The 17,949-nt window shown below is 46.4% G+C and overlaps 3 protein-coding genes across 3 annotated transcripts; 2 read left to right on the top strand and 1 right to left on the bottom strand.

The window, feature by feature from the left end:
* The first annotated feature begins 2,162 nt into the window (after positions 1-2,162).
* On the top strand, positions 2,163-5,297 carry dnajc5b (DnaJ (Hsp40) homolog, subfamily C, member 5 beta). Its single transcript, XM_030751096.1, has 4 exons — positions 2,163-2,284; positions 2,461-2,674; positions 2,767-2,941; positions 5,085-5,297. Exons 1-4 carry the CDS (start codon positions 2,178-2,180, stop codon positions 5,180-5,182), a joined length of 594 nt encoding a protein of 197 aa, XP_030606956.1. The 5' UTR covers positions 2,163-2,177; the 3' UTR covers positions 5,183-5,297.
* A 1,462-nt stretch (positions 5,298-6,759) lies between these two features.
* Positions 6,760-14,738, top strand: LOC115795232 (E3 ubiquitin-protein ligase TRIM63-like). Its single transcript, XM_030751060.1, has 9 exons — positions 6,760-6,979; positions 8,091-8,263; positions 10,684-10,858; positions 12,172-12,267; positions 13,152-13,385; positions 13,543-13,565; positions 13,651-13,775; positions 14,105-14,385; positions 14,488-14,738. The coding sequence occupies exons 1-9, from the start codon at positions 6,860-6,862 to the stop codon at positions 14,563-14,565; spliced, it is 1,305 nt and encodes a 434-aa protein (XP_030606920.1). The 5' UTR covers positions 6,760-6,859; the 3' UTR covers positions 14,566-14,738.
* Positions 14,739-15,129: 391 nt separating this feature from the next.
* On the bottom strand, positions 15,130-16,987 carry LOC115795266 (corticoliberin-1-like). Its single transcript, XM_030751090.1, has 2 exons — positions 16,958-16,987; positions 15,130-15,679 (listed from the first exon to the last, which is right to left on the bottom strand). Exon 2 carries the CDS (start codon positions 15,663-15,665, stop codon positions 15,243-15,245), a length of 423 nt encoding a protein of 140 aa, XP_030606950.1. The 5' UTR covers positions 15,666-15,679; positions 16,958-16,987; the 3' UTR covers positions 15,130-15,242.
* Between the last annotated feature and the right edge of the window lie 962 nt (positions 16,988-17,949).

The following is a 17,949-nucleotide window of genomic DNA, read 5'->3' as shown; positions in this document are numbered from 1 at the left end:
CTGATTGGTTGGCATCAGTTCATGTGGTGGCACGGGGGCTTAAAAAGCTTTCTGTGCTGTGGAGGGTGACATGTTTGTAAGAAAGGTTTCTTGCAATGGTAAGATGCTTTTGGGTTTGGGGGTTCAGAGTGTGTGTGTGTGTCCCTGACCCTGTCAGACAGAGCGAATACTGTCAGGTGTGTCAGGTGTTGCTCCGGCAGGTGCACCATCCTCCTTAAACAGAGCTGCATCATTTCTCTCCAGCTGCGACGTTTTTACCGAACACGTGTGGAACTCCAGCATGAACGTTCCCGTGTGAGAAGAAGTCATCCTTCACGTCCACCTACTGCACCTGCCCTGCCCCCTCCTCCCTCACCTGGTCACCATGGTAACATCCCTCCTTCCCTGTCACAATGAGTCCGTCGGAGCACGTCGAGGAAACCTGAGCATGCGTGGCGGCTTGTTGTCACCTGAGCCGAGCTTCTGCTGAATGTTTGATGGAGGCTGTCAGCAGGAACACCTGAGCAGGTGCACGCTCTGAGCTGCAGGTTGAAACACCTGAACAGGTAGACGCTCGGTCAGGACGCTGCAAGGCTTCAGCAGGCAGGTAACGGCTCTTTAGCCTCCTCACTTTTTCATTTCTGTACATGTAGACGGATTCTGCAACTACCCAACTGTGTGACATCATCAGGTACAGTCTCACCTGCGTCCAGTGAAAACCTCGTGTCTCTGAGGTATTCACACAACCTGGATTTCAGTCTGAACTGCAGGTTTCCAAATCATTTAGGTCTACTTTGTTTTCTTATTCTGCTGAAGAAGAACCACCTGACCTGCTGCATCAGCTGGTTCCTCTTTTGGTTCAGGTTCAGGTTCTGGCCTGCTGTTGTTTTACCTGGAATAACATTTATCTGTTTGGCCTGTCACTGATCGTCCTGAGAAAGGTCGAGTTATGCAAACATCAAACCGTCTGAAGATTCTTCTCTTTGGATTTTGACGGTTTGATGTTGAAACATCAGAAAATGCTGAGAAAGAACGAGTTCACTGAAAAATGAACAAACACTGTGAGCTGCTTCTATTTAAAGTGAAGCAGATTTGGCTCTATTCTGCTGTGCAGTAGAAATAAACACGATCATAATAATTATGAGTAAGTTCACCGTTTCTGCACTAAATTCATAAACTGACTTTTTATTAATTTCTTGTTTTTGCACATTTTTAATCATTTCAATTTTTAGTTTTTATTTAATCATTTCTTTCTTTTCTAATATTTTTTATTCTGCACATTTTTCTGTAAGGATTTTCTTTATTATAGAGTTCTGGCATTATTCTATTTCAGTTTTTATTTTTTAAATATGTTCTTTTATTTTTGTTTTTTGAATTTTTTCAGATTTCAGATTTGTCCAGAGTTGGACTTCATCTATATTTTTGTTTAATTTATATTCATTTGTTTGTTTTTATTTTTTTCTATTTTTGCTTTTAATTTCTCTTTATTTTCATTTTCTCTTGGACTGTGTTCTTGTTTTGTGTGCTCTGTTTTCTTCACGTGATGAGTTATTATTTTCGCATGTATTTTATGTGTATTTTGGATTTTTGCCTATTTGTATTTTTGTAGTTTGAGATCACAGCTGGATTTTAACACGTCGTCCACGCTGACTCTGCTTAGACTGCAGAGCGAGCTTCTGACAAAATGTAGAGGTCACACAGAAAAATATTAAAAACAAATCAAGATTTTCTGAGCTGATCAAGTTTAATGGCAGCAGTAACAACACGTTCATGTTATTCATTTTCTTCTTCAGTTAAATGAAAGCCTGAAACTTTTTAATTCTAATGAATAAATAATCACTGTATGAAAAACCATGAGCTACCACATTAAAATGAGTGTTAACTGTTTTTCTGTTCTCTGAATCTTTCATTGATCCATAAACTAATAAACTTTTTAATGGTTTTAGGCCTCAGAGCCGCTTCTGTGAAATTAACATATAAACACTAACATTTGGAAACTCAAAGGTTTCACATTTAAACACAAACAAGCATTTAATAAACCCTTTATTTACTAAAAGATTTTTACTCATGTTCTGGTTGAGCTGTGAAAGTTTTCTCTTACCTCTTACCCTCTGGAGCATGCTCAGTGGCGTCTCTCTTACCCTGTGACCATGTGTGAAGCTGTTGTTTGTCCACCTGTGACAGGTGATGGTGTCAGGATGTCTGAAAGCAGGCAGCGCACTCTGTCCACCTCCGGAGAGTCTCTGTATCAGATCCTGGGGCTGGAGAAAGGCTGCAGCCATGACGACATCAAGAAGTCCTACAGGTGAGCCTCCCCCAGCCCCGCCCACCTGCACATTTAAGGTCCAACATTATATAAGATGAATGAGTTCTGCTCTCAGTGTTTTATTCAGGCAGTTTTTGGTGTTAAATGAAATCAGAGGGAGGAGTTAGACTCGCTGACCTCAGCGCGTGAACACTAACACCTGTGTGTGATGTCAGGAAGCTGGCGCTGCGGTACCACCCTGATAAGAACCCGGACAACCCGGAGGCGGCGGAGAAGTTCAAGGAGCTGAACAGCGCCCACTCCGTTCTCAGCGACCTCACCAAGAGGAACATCTACGACTCGTACGGCTCGCTGGGACTCTACGTGGCCCAGCAGTTCGGCGAGGACAATGTCAACACCTACTTCATGCTGTCCACCTGGTGGGCCAAGGTGGGGGTGGAGTTAAAACTCCAGCTGTCTAAAAAAGAGTTGGTGTCTGGTTTTGTGAGGCGGCGCGGCATGACAGCGTGTTTCTGTTCCAGGGTCTGTTTGTGGTCTGTGGGATCCTGACCGGGTTTTACTGCTGCTGCTGCCTCTGCTGCTGCTGCAACTGCTGCTGTGGCAAGCTCAAGCCGCCACCCTCAGGTGAGGGGGCGGAGTCAGACTATGTCTCCCCTGACGACCTTGAAGAGGAGATACGCAATGAGCCCGAAAATGGTGAGATGACAGGAAGTCCTAAGCTTTGATTTTGAGTGTTGCTTTTACTCAAATGGATCTGCTGTTTGTTTTATTTTAAGCTCAGACCAGCAACTTAAACAGAGAAACCCAGACCTCCCTCTCCCCAGCCACCTCCTCAGCTTATCTGGGGGACACCAAGGCATTCCCAGGTCTGCCCTGGGGCCTCCACCCAGTAGGACATGCCTTGAACACCTCACCCAAGAAGTGCACAGGAGGTATCCTAGTCAGATACCCAAACCACCTCAACATTTAATGTGGAGGAGTAGCAGCTCTACTCTGAGCCCCTCCTGAATGACTGCACTCCTCATCCTATCTCTAAGGGAGAGGCCATCCACCCTTCAGAGGAAGCTCATTTCTGCCGCTTGTATTCACAATCTCATTCTTTCGGTCACTACCCAAAGATCATAACCATAGGTGAGGGTAGGGACGTAGATTGAGAGCTTCACTTTCACACTGAGCTCTGTCTTCACAACAATGGACTGGTGCAGCATCCATATTACTGCAGACACAGCCCCAGTACATCTGTTGATCTCCCACTCCCTTCTCCTGTCACTCATGAACAAGACCCCGAAGATACTTTAAGTCCTTCAGTTGAGGTAGCAACTCATCCATGAGCTGGAGTCAGCACTCCACCCTTTTCCAGCTGAGGACAATGGCCTCAGACTTGAGGTGCTTATTCTCATACCTGCTGGTTCACACTCGGCTGCAAACCTCTCCAGTGGAAGCTGGAGGCCACCACCTGATGAAGCCAACAGGACCACATCATCTGCAAAGAGCAGAGATGAGACTCTGAGGCCACCAAGGTGAAGCCTTCTGCCACTCGGCTACTCAAAGAAATTATGTCCATAAAAATTATGAAGAAGAAGAAGAAGAATGCCTTTATTGTCATTATACAGAATGTACAATGAGATTGGAGAATCTGTAACAAAGAGCAGCCCTGATGAAGTCCAACACCCACAGGAAACGAGTCTGACTTATTGTTGACAATGCAGACCAAGCTCTCACTGCGGTTATACACGGACTGAATGGCCCACGAGAATGGGCCAGACACCCCATACTCCCGCTGCACCCCCCACAGGATGCCCCGGTCAAATACCTTTTCCATGTACACTGGATGGGCTACATGTGTAGACTGGATGGGCAAATTCCCAGGCCCCCTCAAATATACTTGAGAGGATAAAGAGCTGGTCCAGCTTTCAGTGACCAGAAAAAAGACTGTATGGTTCCACCTGAATCCAAGGTTTGACTAACAGACAAAATCTCCTTTCCAGCACCCTGGAATAGACCTTACCGAGGAGGCTGAGGAGTGTGATCCCCCCATAGCTGGAGCACACCCTCCGGTCCCCCTTCTTAAAGATGGGGAGCACCACTCCAGAGGCACTGCCCCAGATCTCCATGCAATGTTGCAGAGGCATGCCAACCAAGACAGCCCTACAACATAACAGAAAATCACTCAGGTTCCTCCCGAGGAGACCAGGTCTCACTGTCTTCACCCACATGAGCAATGAAGTCTCCCACTAGGATGAAAGAGTCACTGGATGGAGCATCCTCAAGCACCCCACCCAGTGCCTCCAAGAAGGCTAGGTACTCTGAACATTGATCATTCAACACATAAAGAACAGTCGGGACCTGTTCCCTGGCCTGATGGTGCAGGGAATCGACCCTCTTGTCTACTGGTGAAAACTCTAATGTACAGACAGCAAGCTGAGGGGGTACAAGAATACCCACCCCGGCTTGCTACCTCTCACCGAGGGCAACTCCAGAATGGAAGAGAATCCAGCCCCTCTCCAGGAGACTGGTTCCAGAGCCCAGGCTGTCCATTGAGGTGAAGCTGACTATATCTAACCAGTATCTCTCAACTTCACACACTAGCTCAGGCTTCTTCCCCACTAGAGAGGTGACGTTCCATGTCCCACTAGCCAGCCTCAGTATCTGGGGATCGGTCCACGAGAGCTTCTGCCCTTGGCAGCCGTTGCACGCCTGTCAATGAGCGAGCAGCTGAAAGTAGCTTCTACCTGTATACAAAGGTTAAACATGATAAACGAAGTAAAATCTGAACCAAAGCAGCGTGAGGTGCTCGCGTGTCTGTGATGTTTGTTAAACTTTGTCTTTTTTCCTGCAGATGTCGAAGCGCCGGTCGTCCACCAGCCGACGAACGCCAGTGAGAAAACACAGCTGATCGGCGATGGCCACCGCAGATATGGAGACACCTACACATGAAGACAGGAAAGGCATCACTGCGTTAATGACCAGCTGAAGCCCGACTCTGAAGCACGGCAGCAGGAAACCATCAGACCACAAAGCAGCTCCAGTTTAAACCTGTTAGTTTGAGTTTCTCTGTTTCTATTTTTGCTTTCATGACACGGCGCTCTGAGTCCAGATGTTCTCCTGTGTGCAGAGTGTCTCGTTTTTTAGTATGCTGTGAAGAGATGATCCACATCTTCATCTTCATCGCATGTAAATCACGTCCTTTTGAACATCCTGTAAACATTGTTAAAGTTATTACTGTATGTGGACCAACACTCTGATTGGTTGTTGGTTGAAGAAGAGGTGGAGCTTCAGATGTCACATGTGATGATGTAAATAATGTTTTGATTTGACATTTGTTTCTTTCTGTTTGTATTCATGGGATCTGTGAACTCAAATAAACCTGATGGCACACCTGTGGTCATGTGGCATTGGCTGGAAGCTCCGCCCCTCTCTCGTTATCAGCCTATTTTTTTTTTAAAGGGTGGGACAACACTTCCAACTTCTGTGTTTTGCCAGAAGTGACTATATTTGGATGAGCGGGTGGAGCTCTAAGTTATCAGCTGAACCGGAGCATCACACAGACACAGATACCTGCTAATCAGTAACATCCAAATAAAATCCCAGAATTTCACTCAGCAAACTGGAGCTCCGCCTTCTTGGACAGTCTGTTAGTCCAGTGAAGCCACAGCAGCCATATTATTGGTCAGATAATTGCATTAAAATGCTCCAAAAGGCTCCAACAGCACAAACATGGTCCAGAGGTCCAGTTGAGGGACTCGTTTGCTGAGGTGAAGCCTAACAGACAGCTACCAGCTACAGCCACCTGTGTAACCATCCACCTGTCTGTCAGAGAGGCCACGCCCTTAATGATGCAAACAGGTGAGTTTCAGAACCCCCCCCCCCAGCTGTTATGAAGGGGGAAATTAGATACAGAGACCAAAGCAGTTTCTGTATCCGGCTGTAAACATGTTAATTTCTGCTGGAAAGTTAGTCTATGGGGACTGACTCACTGTGGTGCCTCTGCTGGACTGCAGAGGAACTGCAGGTTAATGATGTGGCTGAATTATGGATGAGGTGTAACTGAGTCTGTCCTCAGCCGGTTTTATTCTCATTTCTCTCAGAGGAACAGACCATCTCAGCTTTCCAGCCTCCCTGTTTCTTTGTTGGTTCCAGCCTTTATAATGGGCACTAAAAAAACCAAAAAAACCCCGTTATTCACTGTTCAAGCACTCATCAAACTGCTGAAAACTCGAAAGAGCTTGCACCGCTCCGGCTTTGGTTTCTATCTTCATGTCCAATTATGAAAAAACTACCTGCCATGTCTCTGTGTGACCAGCCGGAGGTGCTGCGGTCCCCTCAGCTGCTCTAAAAACTGTGGTGGACTGTCCCTTTAACCAGCCCCGTCCTGCTTTATCACCCCTTCACCCCTTTCTCCCTCTCATGTGTCCCCCTGACCTTTGACATATAAGGGCATGTCGGCACGGTAACGGATGACGTCTGTCTGTCTAAAAACAGCCTGAGCGCTGCTGCAGGCCCTACACACGCTCCTCTGCTGCTCCCGCTCAGCTCCCCTCTTTCATTTCTCCTCTGGGACATTGCCGTCTGTCCTCCCCGGGCTTCTCCTCGGCGTCCTCGCCGCTCAGCGTCATGGAGAGTCTGGAGAAGCAGCTCATCTGCCCCATCTGTCTGGAGATGTTCACCAAGCCAGTGGTCATCCTGCCGTGCCAACACAACCTGTGCCGCAAATGTGCCAATGACGTTTTCCAGGTGAGCAACACACACACACACACACACACACACACACACACACACACACACACACACACACACACACACACACACACACACACACACACACACACACACAGGTGGCAGGCTCAGGTTTCATTCAGGTTCCTTTTTTGGAACAAAGTTTTGTTGTCATTGAACGTACCAGCGAGTCCCCTTGTTGGTGCATTCAAGGACACTCTGACATCTGAAATCAGACAGTGGTTTGAAGGAGGACCTACATTTCATTTCTGGGTTACACTTCAGTGCTTCAAAGTGTGGCCCGCGGCCCGGGGAAGTCCCCGGTAACATTTCTGGGGTTCAGACAGAGCGGACTGAAGCAGTGCACCTGTCCTCGGTTCATTCATCACTACAGCTGCTCTAATGTTAGAAATCAAAACACCAGCACCGTCAGTGACACATGAACAGCACACCAGCATTTAGGTACACACTGTAACAGAGGAGTCACACAGTACACATACACCTGTACGCATTAGCAGGCTAAATAAAGTGCACACATGAAGCACATACAAAGACAAGCTGCGTGTTTTCTTTGGTAGGTTTGTGGTACTTGTTGTGGGGTTTATGCGTACTTGTACTCTGAGACAGAGGAAGTCTGTTTACCTCACTTCCTCCTCACATTTATTTCCACAAGCATTTTAAAGCACACACATTGTGTTCTGGTCTTGGCTGTGACACACTAATTATTAACTGCTGATGATCAAAGTATCCCGGTCTGATCTGGTCTGCAGGGGGCGCTGCAGTGTAAATCAAAGCTTGTTGCTGTGTAATCAGAAGGTTGGTGATTCGATCCCTGGCTGCACCTGTCTGCATGCTGAAGCATCCTTGGGCAAGATACTGAACCCTGAGTTGCTCCTGATGTATTCATTGATGCGTGTGTGTGTGTGTGTGTGTGTGTGTGTGTGTGTGTGTGTGTGTGTGTGTGTGAAGTGCTTTGAGTGCTCGTGTGGAGCAGAACAGCTCCATTCAACTTTTATGTTCTTTTTCTTGCTGTTGATTTCTTCATGTTCAGATTTCAGGAGTTGTGTTTAGTTTCTCACTGACCTTCCATCTTTGTTTCTCTACCTGTGTGATGCCCCGCCCCCTGCAGGCCTCCAACCCCTACCTGTCAACAAGGAGCGGCTCCACGGTGACGTCTGGCGGTCGTTTCCGCTGCCCGTCCTGCAGACATGAGGTGGTTCTGGACCGACACGGAGTCTACGGACTGCAGAGGAACCTGCTGGTGGAGAACATCATTGACATGTACAAACAGGGCGGCACCAGGTACACGCTCACACCTGCACTCACACCTGGCCCCTAGACCATGAAGTGGCTTCAGCATGCCTAGAGTATCTGTTTGTTACCTGAACTCTGACCCTAACACTGACTCATACTACGCTTTGCATGAAAGCAACAGAAAATGATCCCTGTGCACCGCAGACGTTATCGAATGGTGATTAAGGAGACGTGGAAATCGCTTCAGTCTGTCGCAGATCAGAGTGAGATGAATGTGGCTGATTGAACAGGTATGAACAGGTGTTCCTGGTGTGAGACTCAACATTTAGACGTTTCCTGCATCACCACATGAATCCGTGCACGCTCAGTCTGAGCTGCTGTAACTTCACAGCTTCATGGGGTGGCTGTAGCTCAGGAGGTAGAGCAGGTCACCTACTGATCGCAAGGTCAGCGGTTTGATTCCTGGCTGCTCCAGGCTGCGTGCCAAAGTATCCTTGGGCAAGACACTAAACCCCAAGTTGCTTTCTGACGCAAGTGTGTGAATGTTAGATAATAAAAGCACTTAGCTTAGTTAATCTAAGCTTGTATGAATGAGGTAAATGTAAACATGTTGTATAAGTGCTTTCAGTGCTCAGAGTAGAAAAGCGCTATATAAGAACAAGTCCATTTACCGTTCAGGGTCTCAGTATCGAGCGGCTCATAGAAACGTGTTCCTGCATCACTCTGAGAACACGCTGGAAGTAAACGTGGAGCTTCAGCTGAACATCAGGTTAGTTTCTCTGCTCTCAGCTGCTGTTTCAGAGTAAAGATTAAATATGAAAACTGAATCCAAACAGGCTCAGTCTGCATACAGATCTGATCTGAGGTCAGTGAGAACCGTGTAGCTGTACTGTCTTAGGATCAGATTTGAACTTCTACAGAACAATAAAACTGTTGTAAAATTGTTTGCTGCCAACAGAAAAAAGGAATCTGTATTTATTACTGAAGCTCATCAGGGAAACTCAGAGACTTCAGACCCTCCCGCTCTCCCGCAGAGGTCAGAGGGATGTTCTGGGAATGGTGACGCTGTTTTCTGGGGATCTGATTGGTCAGTGGGCGGTGATTTCATACCTGTTGATCTTATGCTGTGAGTCTAACCTGCTGTGAAGCAGGTGATACGTCCCAGTACGAAGTGAACCGCCTTCATTACCTGGATAAGACCAAATCCTGCTTCACAGCGTGGGGCCGGGGCACTCGGCAGGTTTGGACCACCGCAGGGACAGTTTGTTTGTCATGAGTGATGACATCACAGTGATGGCAGTCACATGATCGGGTGTCGAAACTGTGGAGTTCGTGTTTCTGCGGGGCCACATCAAAGAGGATTTCACAAGAACCAGAAGCAGCTGAGAGCGGCTCATGTTTACAAACATGTCTTCATCGCCACAGCAGAAACAAACAACAACAAATCAACAAAACAGATGTTAACAAAAATAACACATCGATCCAAAAATGAACGAACAGAAACATCAACAGATCCTTCCCAGCTTTGTGCCGGTCGCTGCGCTCATTTCATTTTTATTTAGTTTAATCTTTTAATTGAATTTAATCATAAATAATTCTTTAATTCTTGTTTAGATCATCCTTATTTGTTACCGTGCCAACAACAGCTGGGCCTGCACTACGAAGCAGGATTTGGTCTCATCCAGGTAACGAAGGCGGTCCACTCTTACCGCAGTGTATCACCATGGTAACTTTTGATGGAGAAGGTGCACAGGGATCATTTTTTTGTGGAAGAAAAGTCACGTGACCCCTTTAGATTGGTCAGATGCTGTCAGCCCCGCCCCTTCCACGTGAACACGCAGGTGAAACCCTGGGTTACCAGCTTCCTGTGAGCGCTTATCCTGATGGCCAGTGTTAGGGTCAGAGTCCCTGGGTATGCTGAACCCGCCTCAGGGTCCAGTTCCTCCAGCCGATTATGAGCAACATTCCTGTTTCTGTTCCACACTGAGAAGAACAGAGAAGCAGATCGATGAGAGCTGCTCCAGCCTCATAAATATGATGAACATGAAGGCAGCCTTCACTTACATTTATTCATATTTTATCATTTATTTTTCATCTTGTATCCATATTTTGTTGTAATTGCCAGATAAATTGTTGCTCTGTAAGTGGTCTCGGTGGTCTTCCTCGGTGCTGAGTGTTGTGACATCCAGGCTCTATTTTTAGCTGGAGGTCAGCGCGACAGCAGCAGGATTATTTTAGTCCAGTGCAGCTGATAAACACACTCAGCTCTCTGACGCTCACACAGGAAAACTGAGCCAGAGTCACCGAGGTGATGCTCCACCTCAGCATCCTGCAGTCCCACCAGTTTGTGTCCAGAAAGTGTCCCTCACTTTATTTTAGATAAGTGTGTGTGTGTGTGTGTGTGTGTGTGTGTGTGTGTGTGTGTGTGTGTGTGTGTGTGTGTGTGTGTGTGTGCGTGTGTGTGTCAGTAAGCCTGTCCCAGAGGTGAAGCTCGAGCAGCCCACGTGTGAGGAGCACGAGGACGAGAAGATCAACATCTACTGCACCACCTGCAGCGTCCCCACCTGTTCCCTCTGTAAGGTGTTCGGCGCTCACAAAGACTGTGAGGTCGCCCCGCTCAACGACGTCTTCAACAAGCAGAAGGTACACACACACACACACACACACACACAAACTTTAGGTATCAAATCTAAAAACATCTCCAACATTTTAATAATGTTATAAACTTCATTTCTAAAAGTTGAGGGTTTTCTGAGAGCTGAAGCCTCAGAGGGTGACCTCAAAGCCGACTTTAGGACCAAACACACGAGTTCAAACAGGAAGTAGACGTCTGTAATTCTGGGAGCTCTTCGCGCTGCCTCTCCTCAGCATCAGGGCCCATCCTGGTTTTCCTGCACATGTGAAGTTTGTGGTGCTGAATCTCAGAGCAGTTTGTGAAATAGGCCTGACTTTAATGTATTTTTTAACACGATTATTTATCAGACACGTCCAGTGGTGGCCAAAGTACTGACATTCTGTACTTAAGTAGAAGTACAAGTACTTGTGTTAAAAACTACTCTGGTAAAAGTTGAAGTACTGGTTCAACTTCTGTACTCAAGTAAAAGTAAAAAAGTACAGGCTCTGAAATCTACTCAAAGTAAGAAAGTAAAAGTAGTTTTTTGGAGGACGTTTCTTCCTCTTTCTTACATCTTTTTCCATCTGAGTGAAGTTATCGCTCATTCTTTGCTCTCCCTGTAAATACAGCAGCTGTTCTTTTAGCTAGCAGACACACTGTGTGACAAACTGCACACACTTTTTTTGTCCTCTACCTTTTCTGTCATTTATTTTCCTCACCGTTCCGGCGTGCAGCCTCTAAGTAAAGCGCAACTTCCTCTGGCTCTTTCCGGTCTCCGAGCGAGCGTTGCAGGAGCCTCTCCCTCTACCGTGTGGGGTGTCTGTTCCTTCCCTCTCACCCTGTTGTTGCGACTTCCACGAAAAAACCCGCTAATCAAAAGCCGGCTCCCGCGCTGACCGGTAATGCAAACGTTTCTCGACGCATAAAACCTAAAGTAACGAGCTTGTTTTGAAAATGTAAGAAGTGGAAAATACAGATACTTGTGTAAAAATGTAGTGAGTAAAAGTAAAAAGTTGTCAGAAAAATAAATACTCAAGTAAAGTACAGATACCTGAAAAATCTACTTAAGTACAGTAACGAAGTATTTGTACTTCGTTACTGTCCACCACTGGACACGTCTCATGTGTTCTGATTCATGTCCTGGTACACGAAATGAATGGAAAGGTGAAAATATGGAAGGGGGTCAGACTGGCATTAATCACACCAGAGCTCACGGTTCCTCAGAGGACCCTTTTTTAAGCCTTTAGCAAATGAAATATTTATACTGACAACATCTGTGTGTGTGTGTGTGTGTGTGTGTGTGTGTGTGTGTGTGTGTGTGTGTGTGTGTGTGTGTGTGCAGGCTGAGCTGACCGACTGTGTGTCAATGCTGGTTGGGAACAACGAGAGGATTCAGGCGATCATCAGTCAGCTGGAGGAAACCTGCAGAGCTGTCGATGTGAGTTTACCTTCAGGTGTTAATGCACCTTTAGAATAACTGGCTCCTCCCACTAAGCCTCAGACCAAACCAACAAAGCAGTGATCAGCCCTTCACAGAGGAAATAATTCTTATAAACCTGGTATTTTTATATGAAACACAGTAAAATTAACCTGGACACCAGGACCAGAAATCTGAAAATTCCTTTAGCTGATTGGAACGTTTGAACGTCTCACACAGGTCCTGCTGTCCATGCCCAGAATATTCCAAGCTATAAAAAAGCTGCACTAAAAGAACTTCAACTTAATGAATGGAGTTTGACATGTTAAATTCTGGTAGCCTGCAAATCCAGAATCTGCATCGGATCACTTTCACCTTTAAACCAAACTGACCTCTGACCTTTACCCTGAGATCAAGGCCATCAAGATTCAAACTCATCCAAGATTTTTAGTAGATGCATCTGTGGTGAGTTTGAACATCCTAAGTGAGATTGTTCTTGAGTCATCGGGTTCACAAGATTTTCAGAAAAATTTGACCTCTGACCTTGACCCAGTTATGGCAAATATTTAATGAGGTGATCTAGGGGGTCACTGGCCAGCTTTTGTGCAAATTTGGAATGAATATTGATGTAATATTGGTAAAAAACAGACAAATGTACCCAGAACAGTTCCCTGCTACCCCTCCGGGTGGCGTAGTGATGCAACATGAATGCAGAGCAAAAACCAAATCAAACCAACAGGACAGAAAACAGCGTCAGAGAGACGAAAATCACACAACTGACACAACAACCAAAAAACTGATGCAGGGAGACAAGCATTTGTCTTTTAGTCTGAGGTCCTGCTCATCTTGAGAAGGTGTGCGGGTCCTGTGATGACCTCACCGTGATGACCTCACTGTGTTGGCAGGAGAACGGTCGGCGGCAGAAGTCAAAGGTGTGCGAGACATTCGATCACTTGTTCGCTCTGCTAGAGGAGAAGAAGAGCGAGATGACGGTGAGGATCAACGCAGAGCAGGAGGAGAAGCTCGACTACATCCGCGGCCTGAGGAGGAAGTACACGGAGCACCTGGACGGCGCCGCCAAGCTGCTCGAGACCGCCATCCAGGCTGTGGACGAGTCTGAGATGGCCGTGTTTCTGCAGGTGAACCTGAACACAGCACGACCCATACAAGTCTTAGCAGGCTAACAGCACAGTATCAAGCTGCCATCTTTAAATATGTTCACTGATTGTAGTTTGTTAGTCTACACAAACACTTTTTACTCATTAATAAAGTTTCTGTTTGATTTCTCGTTCACAGGCGGCCAAACCGCTCCTGCAGAGGTGAGCTGCCTCTGTGCTCTTGGTTTGTTTGTTGAATTTTTATTCATACGTTGTTGTTATTGAGACGTCAGTTTTGCGCCTTCAGGATCGTGGAGGGCTCTGACGCGTCTCACCTCGATAAAGTCCAGCACGGCTATGAGAACATGGATCACTTCACGGCGAACTTTGAGCATCAGAGGAGAGCGCTGACCGACATCGACTTCATCAAACGTAAACAGCGTCCTCACTGACCAATCAGAGACGCCTGCATGTTTGACCTTTGATGCCTTTAGTATAGTTTCTTAATGCGTTTCATAATGTTTCATTAATAATAAGACAGGCGAGTGTTAGCCTGCTAGTTATCATTAATGTTATAATGTTTTAGCTGCTGACCTATGGTGAAAGCCCTTATGTAATGCTAAATATTAGCATAGATTATGCTACTGTGTTAATATTTGCATGAACATTTTTAATGTTAGCATGCTAATCTGTTAGCATGCCAAATCAATGCTGTATGGTTTGCATGTTGCTGACTAATATGTTAGCATTGTGTTTTTCAGTTGATGAAGATGATGATGATGATGATGATGAAGATGAGGGGGAGGTCAAAGCGTCAACAACAGGAAGTCGAGCTGATCTGCAGCAAGCTGCACCAGCAGCAGCGGTGGGACTGCCAGCCAATCAGCAGCTTCCACTGTCACCTGGTCTTTCAGCCCCGCCCCCTACAAAAGCCTCAGAGACAACGCCCCCTGGAACCTCACAGACAAAGAACCCCGCCCCTTCATCATCCAGCCAGGCTCCACCTCCTCTGCCACTCCCAACTGCTGGTCCCGCCTCCCAGGTATGACCTCACACTGCATCAGGTGCTGCAGGTTTAAGCTTTAAACACACCTGCAGGTGTCAGGTGTGGAATAAAACCAGCCACCTTCTTCTTCTTCTTCAGTCGGATCTGCAGAGCGAGTCGGAGGACAAAGACGGACCCAAACACGTGTTCTCCTTCAGCTGGCTCAACCAGAAGTAAAACCAGCAGAGCCGGGCCGGAGCTGGATCGTCTGAGCCTTTTTACAGAGACCTAAAGCAGTGTTGCTTGCTTCATCTTGATCATCCGCAGCAAAATAACATTTAAAAAAATTCAAAAATATATTTTTTTTTCTGGTGATGAATGTTTGCTGAAAGTGCTGATTTGTAGTTTACGTGAATTTAAATTCTGTGTTTTGCTGTTTAAACACAAACTCTGGAACGTTTTTTTCTGTTTAAATAAATGATTTTTTTGTATTATTAACCTTCTTTTCTTACTGAGTGTGGTTTGAAGGCTCGCTCCTCCCAGAACTGTGCTGTGATTTGGAGCTGACACTGAACTCCACCCAGAAACGTTCAGTTTTACAAACTGAGATGAGCTGACGACATTAAACAGGTAGCACGGGGAGAGCCGTGGGAAATCTTTGGAGGTTGGCACAAAGATGTGGACCTAGAAAAAAAACTGGTTTGTCTGTTTAAAGCAGTTTTTATTGAACAAAGCTGAAAAAAAAAACCCAACAGAGCAGTTTAAGTGTTTCTAATAACAGTTAAAGTATCAGACGTGATTCGGTAATAAAGCATCAGGTGTCTGAAGCAGCTGAAGCGTGGCGCTCAGAGGGCAGATTGTTTGGAGCAGTTTGAGGACGAATCAAACAGGAAGTATAAAGTTTTTTTTCTTCTTCACTTTCCAAAGGTGTCCATGATCCTGCGGTTGCTGTCGGCCTGCTGGGCGATCTGCTCGGCCCGGGCCATCTCCAGAACCTCCCTGAGCAGGTGGAACGTCAGATCCAGAGAGATAGGAGGCTCTTCAGACCTCTTTGCCTTCTCCCCGGCCTCCTCCTCCTCCTGCTGCTCTGCCCGGGCCTCCAGGAGGCGCTGTGTGAGCTGCAGCAGAGCCCGGTTGACCGCTGTGGAAGAGGAAGAGAGGAGCTCTGGAGCAGCACCTCCACCCATCCGGAGGGAGAACTCCTCCCCCAGGCGGAGGAGTAGCGGTCGGGGGAGGAGGCTGCGGTCGGCGGGTGCATCAGCTGGTCGGCTGTCAGCGGAGCGGGGGAGGAAGGCACCGAGCAGAGCCGCGAGCCACAGCAACACATTCAGCTTCATCTCAAAGGGACAGTCTGCAGGAGGAAGAGGAAACAGTGAGACCACGCCCATTTACACAGCACACCTGGAATAAACCATATATGGTCAACGCTCCTCTTTAAAAGCCTCTGATGCACCAAAGCTCCTCACTGGCAGCGAGCTGAACCCTGCAGACGAAGAAGAATTAGAGCCAAAAGCAGACGCCAGAGGAAGAACTCCTTTACAACAAACTGAAAACCAACAGCACCCTGAAGGAGACTCAGCGTCCCAACAGAACACCCTTCCTGCTGGAGTCTTCCAGGTCAGCGGGAGCACTTCCAGGTTGTTAAAAGCTATTTGAAGTCAGAGTCTGTGTAAGTGGGCCAGATTAGTAATGCCAGAAAAACAGACACATGGGTGCAAATCGCAGTAATACGATCAATATTTCTGTCTGACTGACTGGACCTGCATTACTCATGGAATCATTAATCGTTGAAGACTGGGCTATTACTGCCTACAGGACACAGGTGAGGCCAGGTGAATGCATCGGGCAGGAGCAGGCAGGAAGTAAAACCAGAGCCAGGCACCAAAATACCCTTCAAAGTAAAACCAAAAGACATATCATTAAACATGAAGACAGAAGAACACTTGAGACGGAGAACCACGGAGGGAACGCAGAACTCACTGGCTGTAATAAAGCCGAGCCTCAGCACTGTTAGAGGGAAAGAACCTCGCAACAGAAACTCAAACACTAAAGTTCAGAAACACCTGAACAGACCATCGCACATCTGTGTGTCTGCGGTGCAGCTTTTACCGTCACACCACAGAGCTGCTCCACATCCACCTACCCTTCATGATCTCAGCTGCACACCAACACTGTGCTGCCTATGAAACAGCTGCCAAGGTACCAAACAGCTGCCTTCCTGTTAGTTACCTCTGCAGCTCGCGTCTCAGGGATCAGACTTTAATAAAAAGACACGCACATGGACATGTGAGGTCAAAACCAGCTGACCTCAGAACCTCTCAGACCCAATCCAGGAGGCTCTGTTGGAGCTCACTGTGGTGAGAGTCTGCAGACGGATCATAATGAGCTCTAAAACTGAAGAATGAGATCCTGCAGCACAGACTGAGGTTCCTCAGACTCTTAACAGCACAGATAAAAAGTCAAGAAATCTAATGATTTTTTTAATGATCAGGTGGAGCCTATTAAAGGTCATGTGACTCAAGAAACTCCACATTTCCTTTTGTTTTAAGAAGAATCGACTATCAGTGAAACGAAAGCTGATTTCAGCTTCCTTCATGAACTTCCCTACGTCAGTGATGAGTTTTCTTACCTGGCGTCTGTCTGCGTCTCTGCGGCGTCTCTTCAGTCAAACAGAAACACTCGAGCTGTTTCTACTTTATATCAGAGGGGAGCAGGAGGAGGAGGAGGAGGGGGACGGGTGCTGCACACGTTCAGCGATGATGGTGATGACGTCAAAGGTCGTCCAGCTTCTTATTCTATCTTTACATTTTTGTTTCCTCGTGGGGACAGAGATGACCTTCATCCTCCTCCTGTCCTTTGGTCAGTATGAAGAGAAACATCATCATCTTCATCATGACCAGCTGATCAGCTGTTTGATTGCATTCATACAGAAACTATCTGGATCTTCATCTGACTGATTTGTTTCAGCTCACATATGTGATGTTAAAACAATATTCCCACCAGAGGTGGCTGTGCTGTCACATCACCTCCTGACAGGAAGTCTGAAAGACGGAAGTCCGGACAGGATATCTGGATCCTCTGTACACGAACTCATTTATACTGCATATAAGCACGAGTTTAAAAACAAAAAAGTGGTGAATGTTTGACTCTAAGATAATAAATGTAAGATTTTTATGAAATAAAAACTTTATTCAAAGTTCATTTTTTTATTTGAATTTTTCTATTTTTCCATCATTAACCATGAAGCATGTTGTAGAGGCTGATGATTTTTAAAAGTATAGATTCATTGTTGTTGTTATGGCCCCAGAGGAATAAAGATATATGCAGAGAGATTTCTTTGTGTTTCTGTGACTGTGACAGCAGCTGACTTCCTGTCAGCTGGACGGCCTTCACGGTGGAGGTGATGAATGTGAGGAAGATGATGTGACCTTTCTGAGCTCGGCTGTGGACTCGGTGCGTGACCTTCATCTGCTGCAGAGCCAGAAAACACTCTGACAGACGGCACAGAGTTCACAGCTTTGTTTTCCATATTTCTTTTTTATTTCAGCAGGAGGTCAAAACACAAGCAACACAGCGTTTTAGACCAAAGAGCGTCCTCCATTCTTAATGTTGTTGGACGGT

Source organism: Archocentrus centrarchus, chromosome 17, assembly GCF_007364275.1.
Source record: "Archocentrus centrarchus isolate MPI-CPG fArcCen1 chromosome 17, fArcCen1, whole genome shotgun sequence".
In the NCBI taxonomy this organism is placed as follows: domain Eukaryota; kingdom Metazoa; phylum Chordata; class Actinopteri; order Cichliformes; family Cichlidae; genus Archocentrus; species Archocentrus centrarchus.
This window is presented reverse-complemented; position numbering and strand designations above follow the sequence as displayed.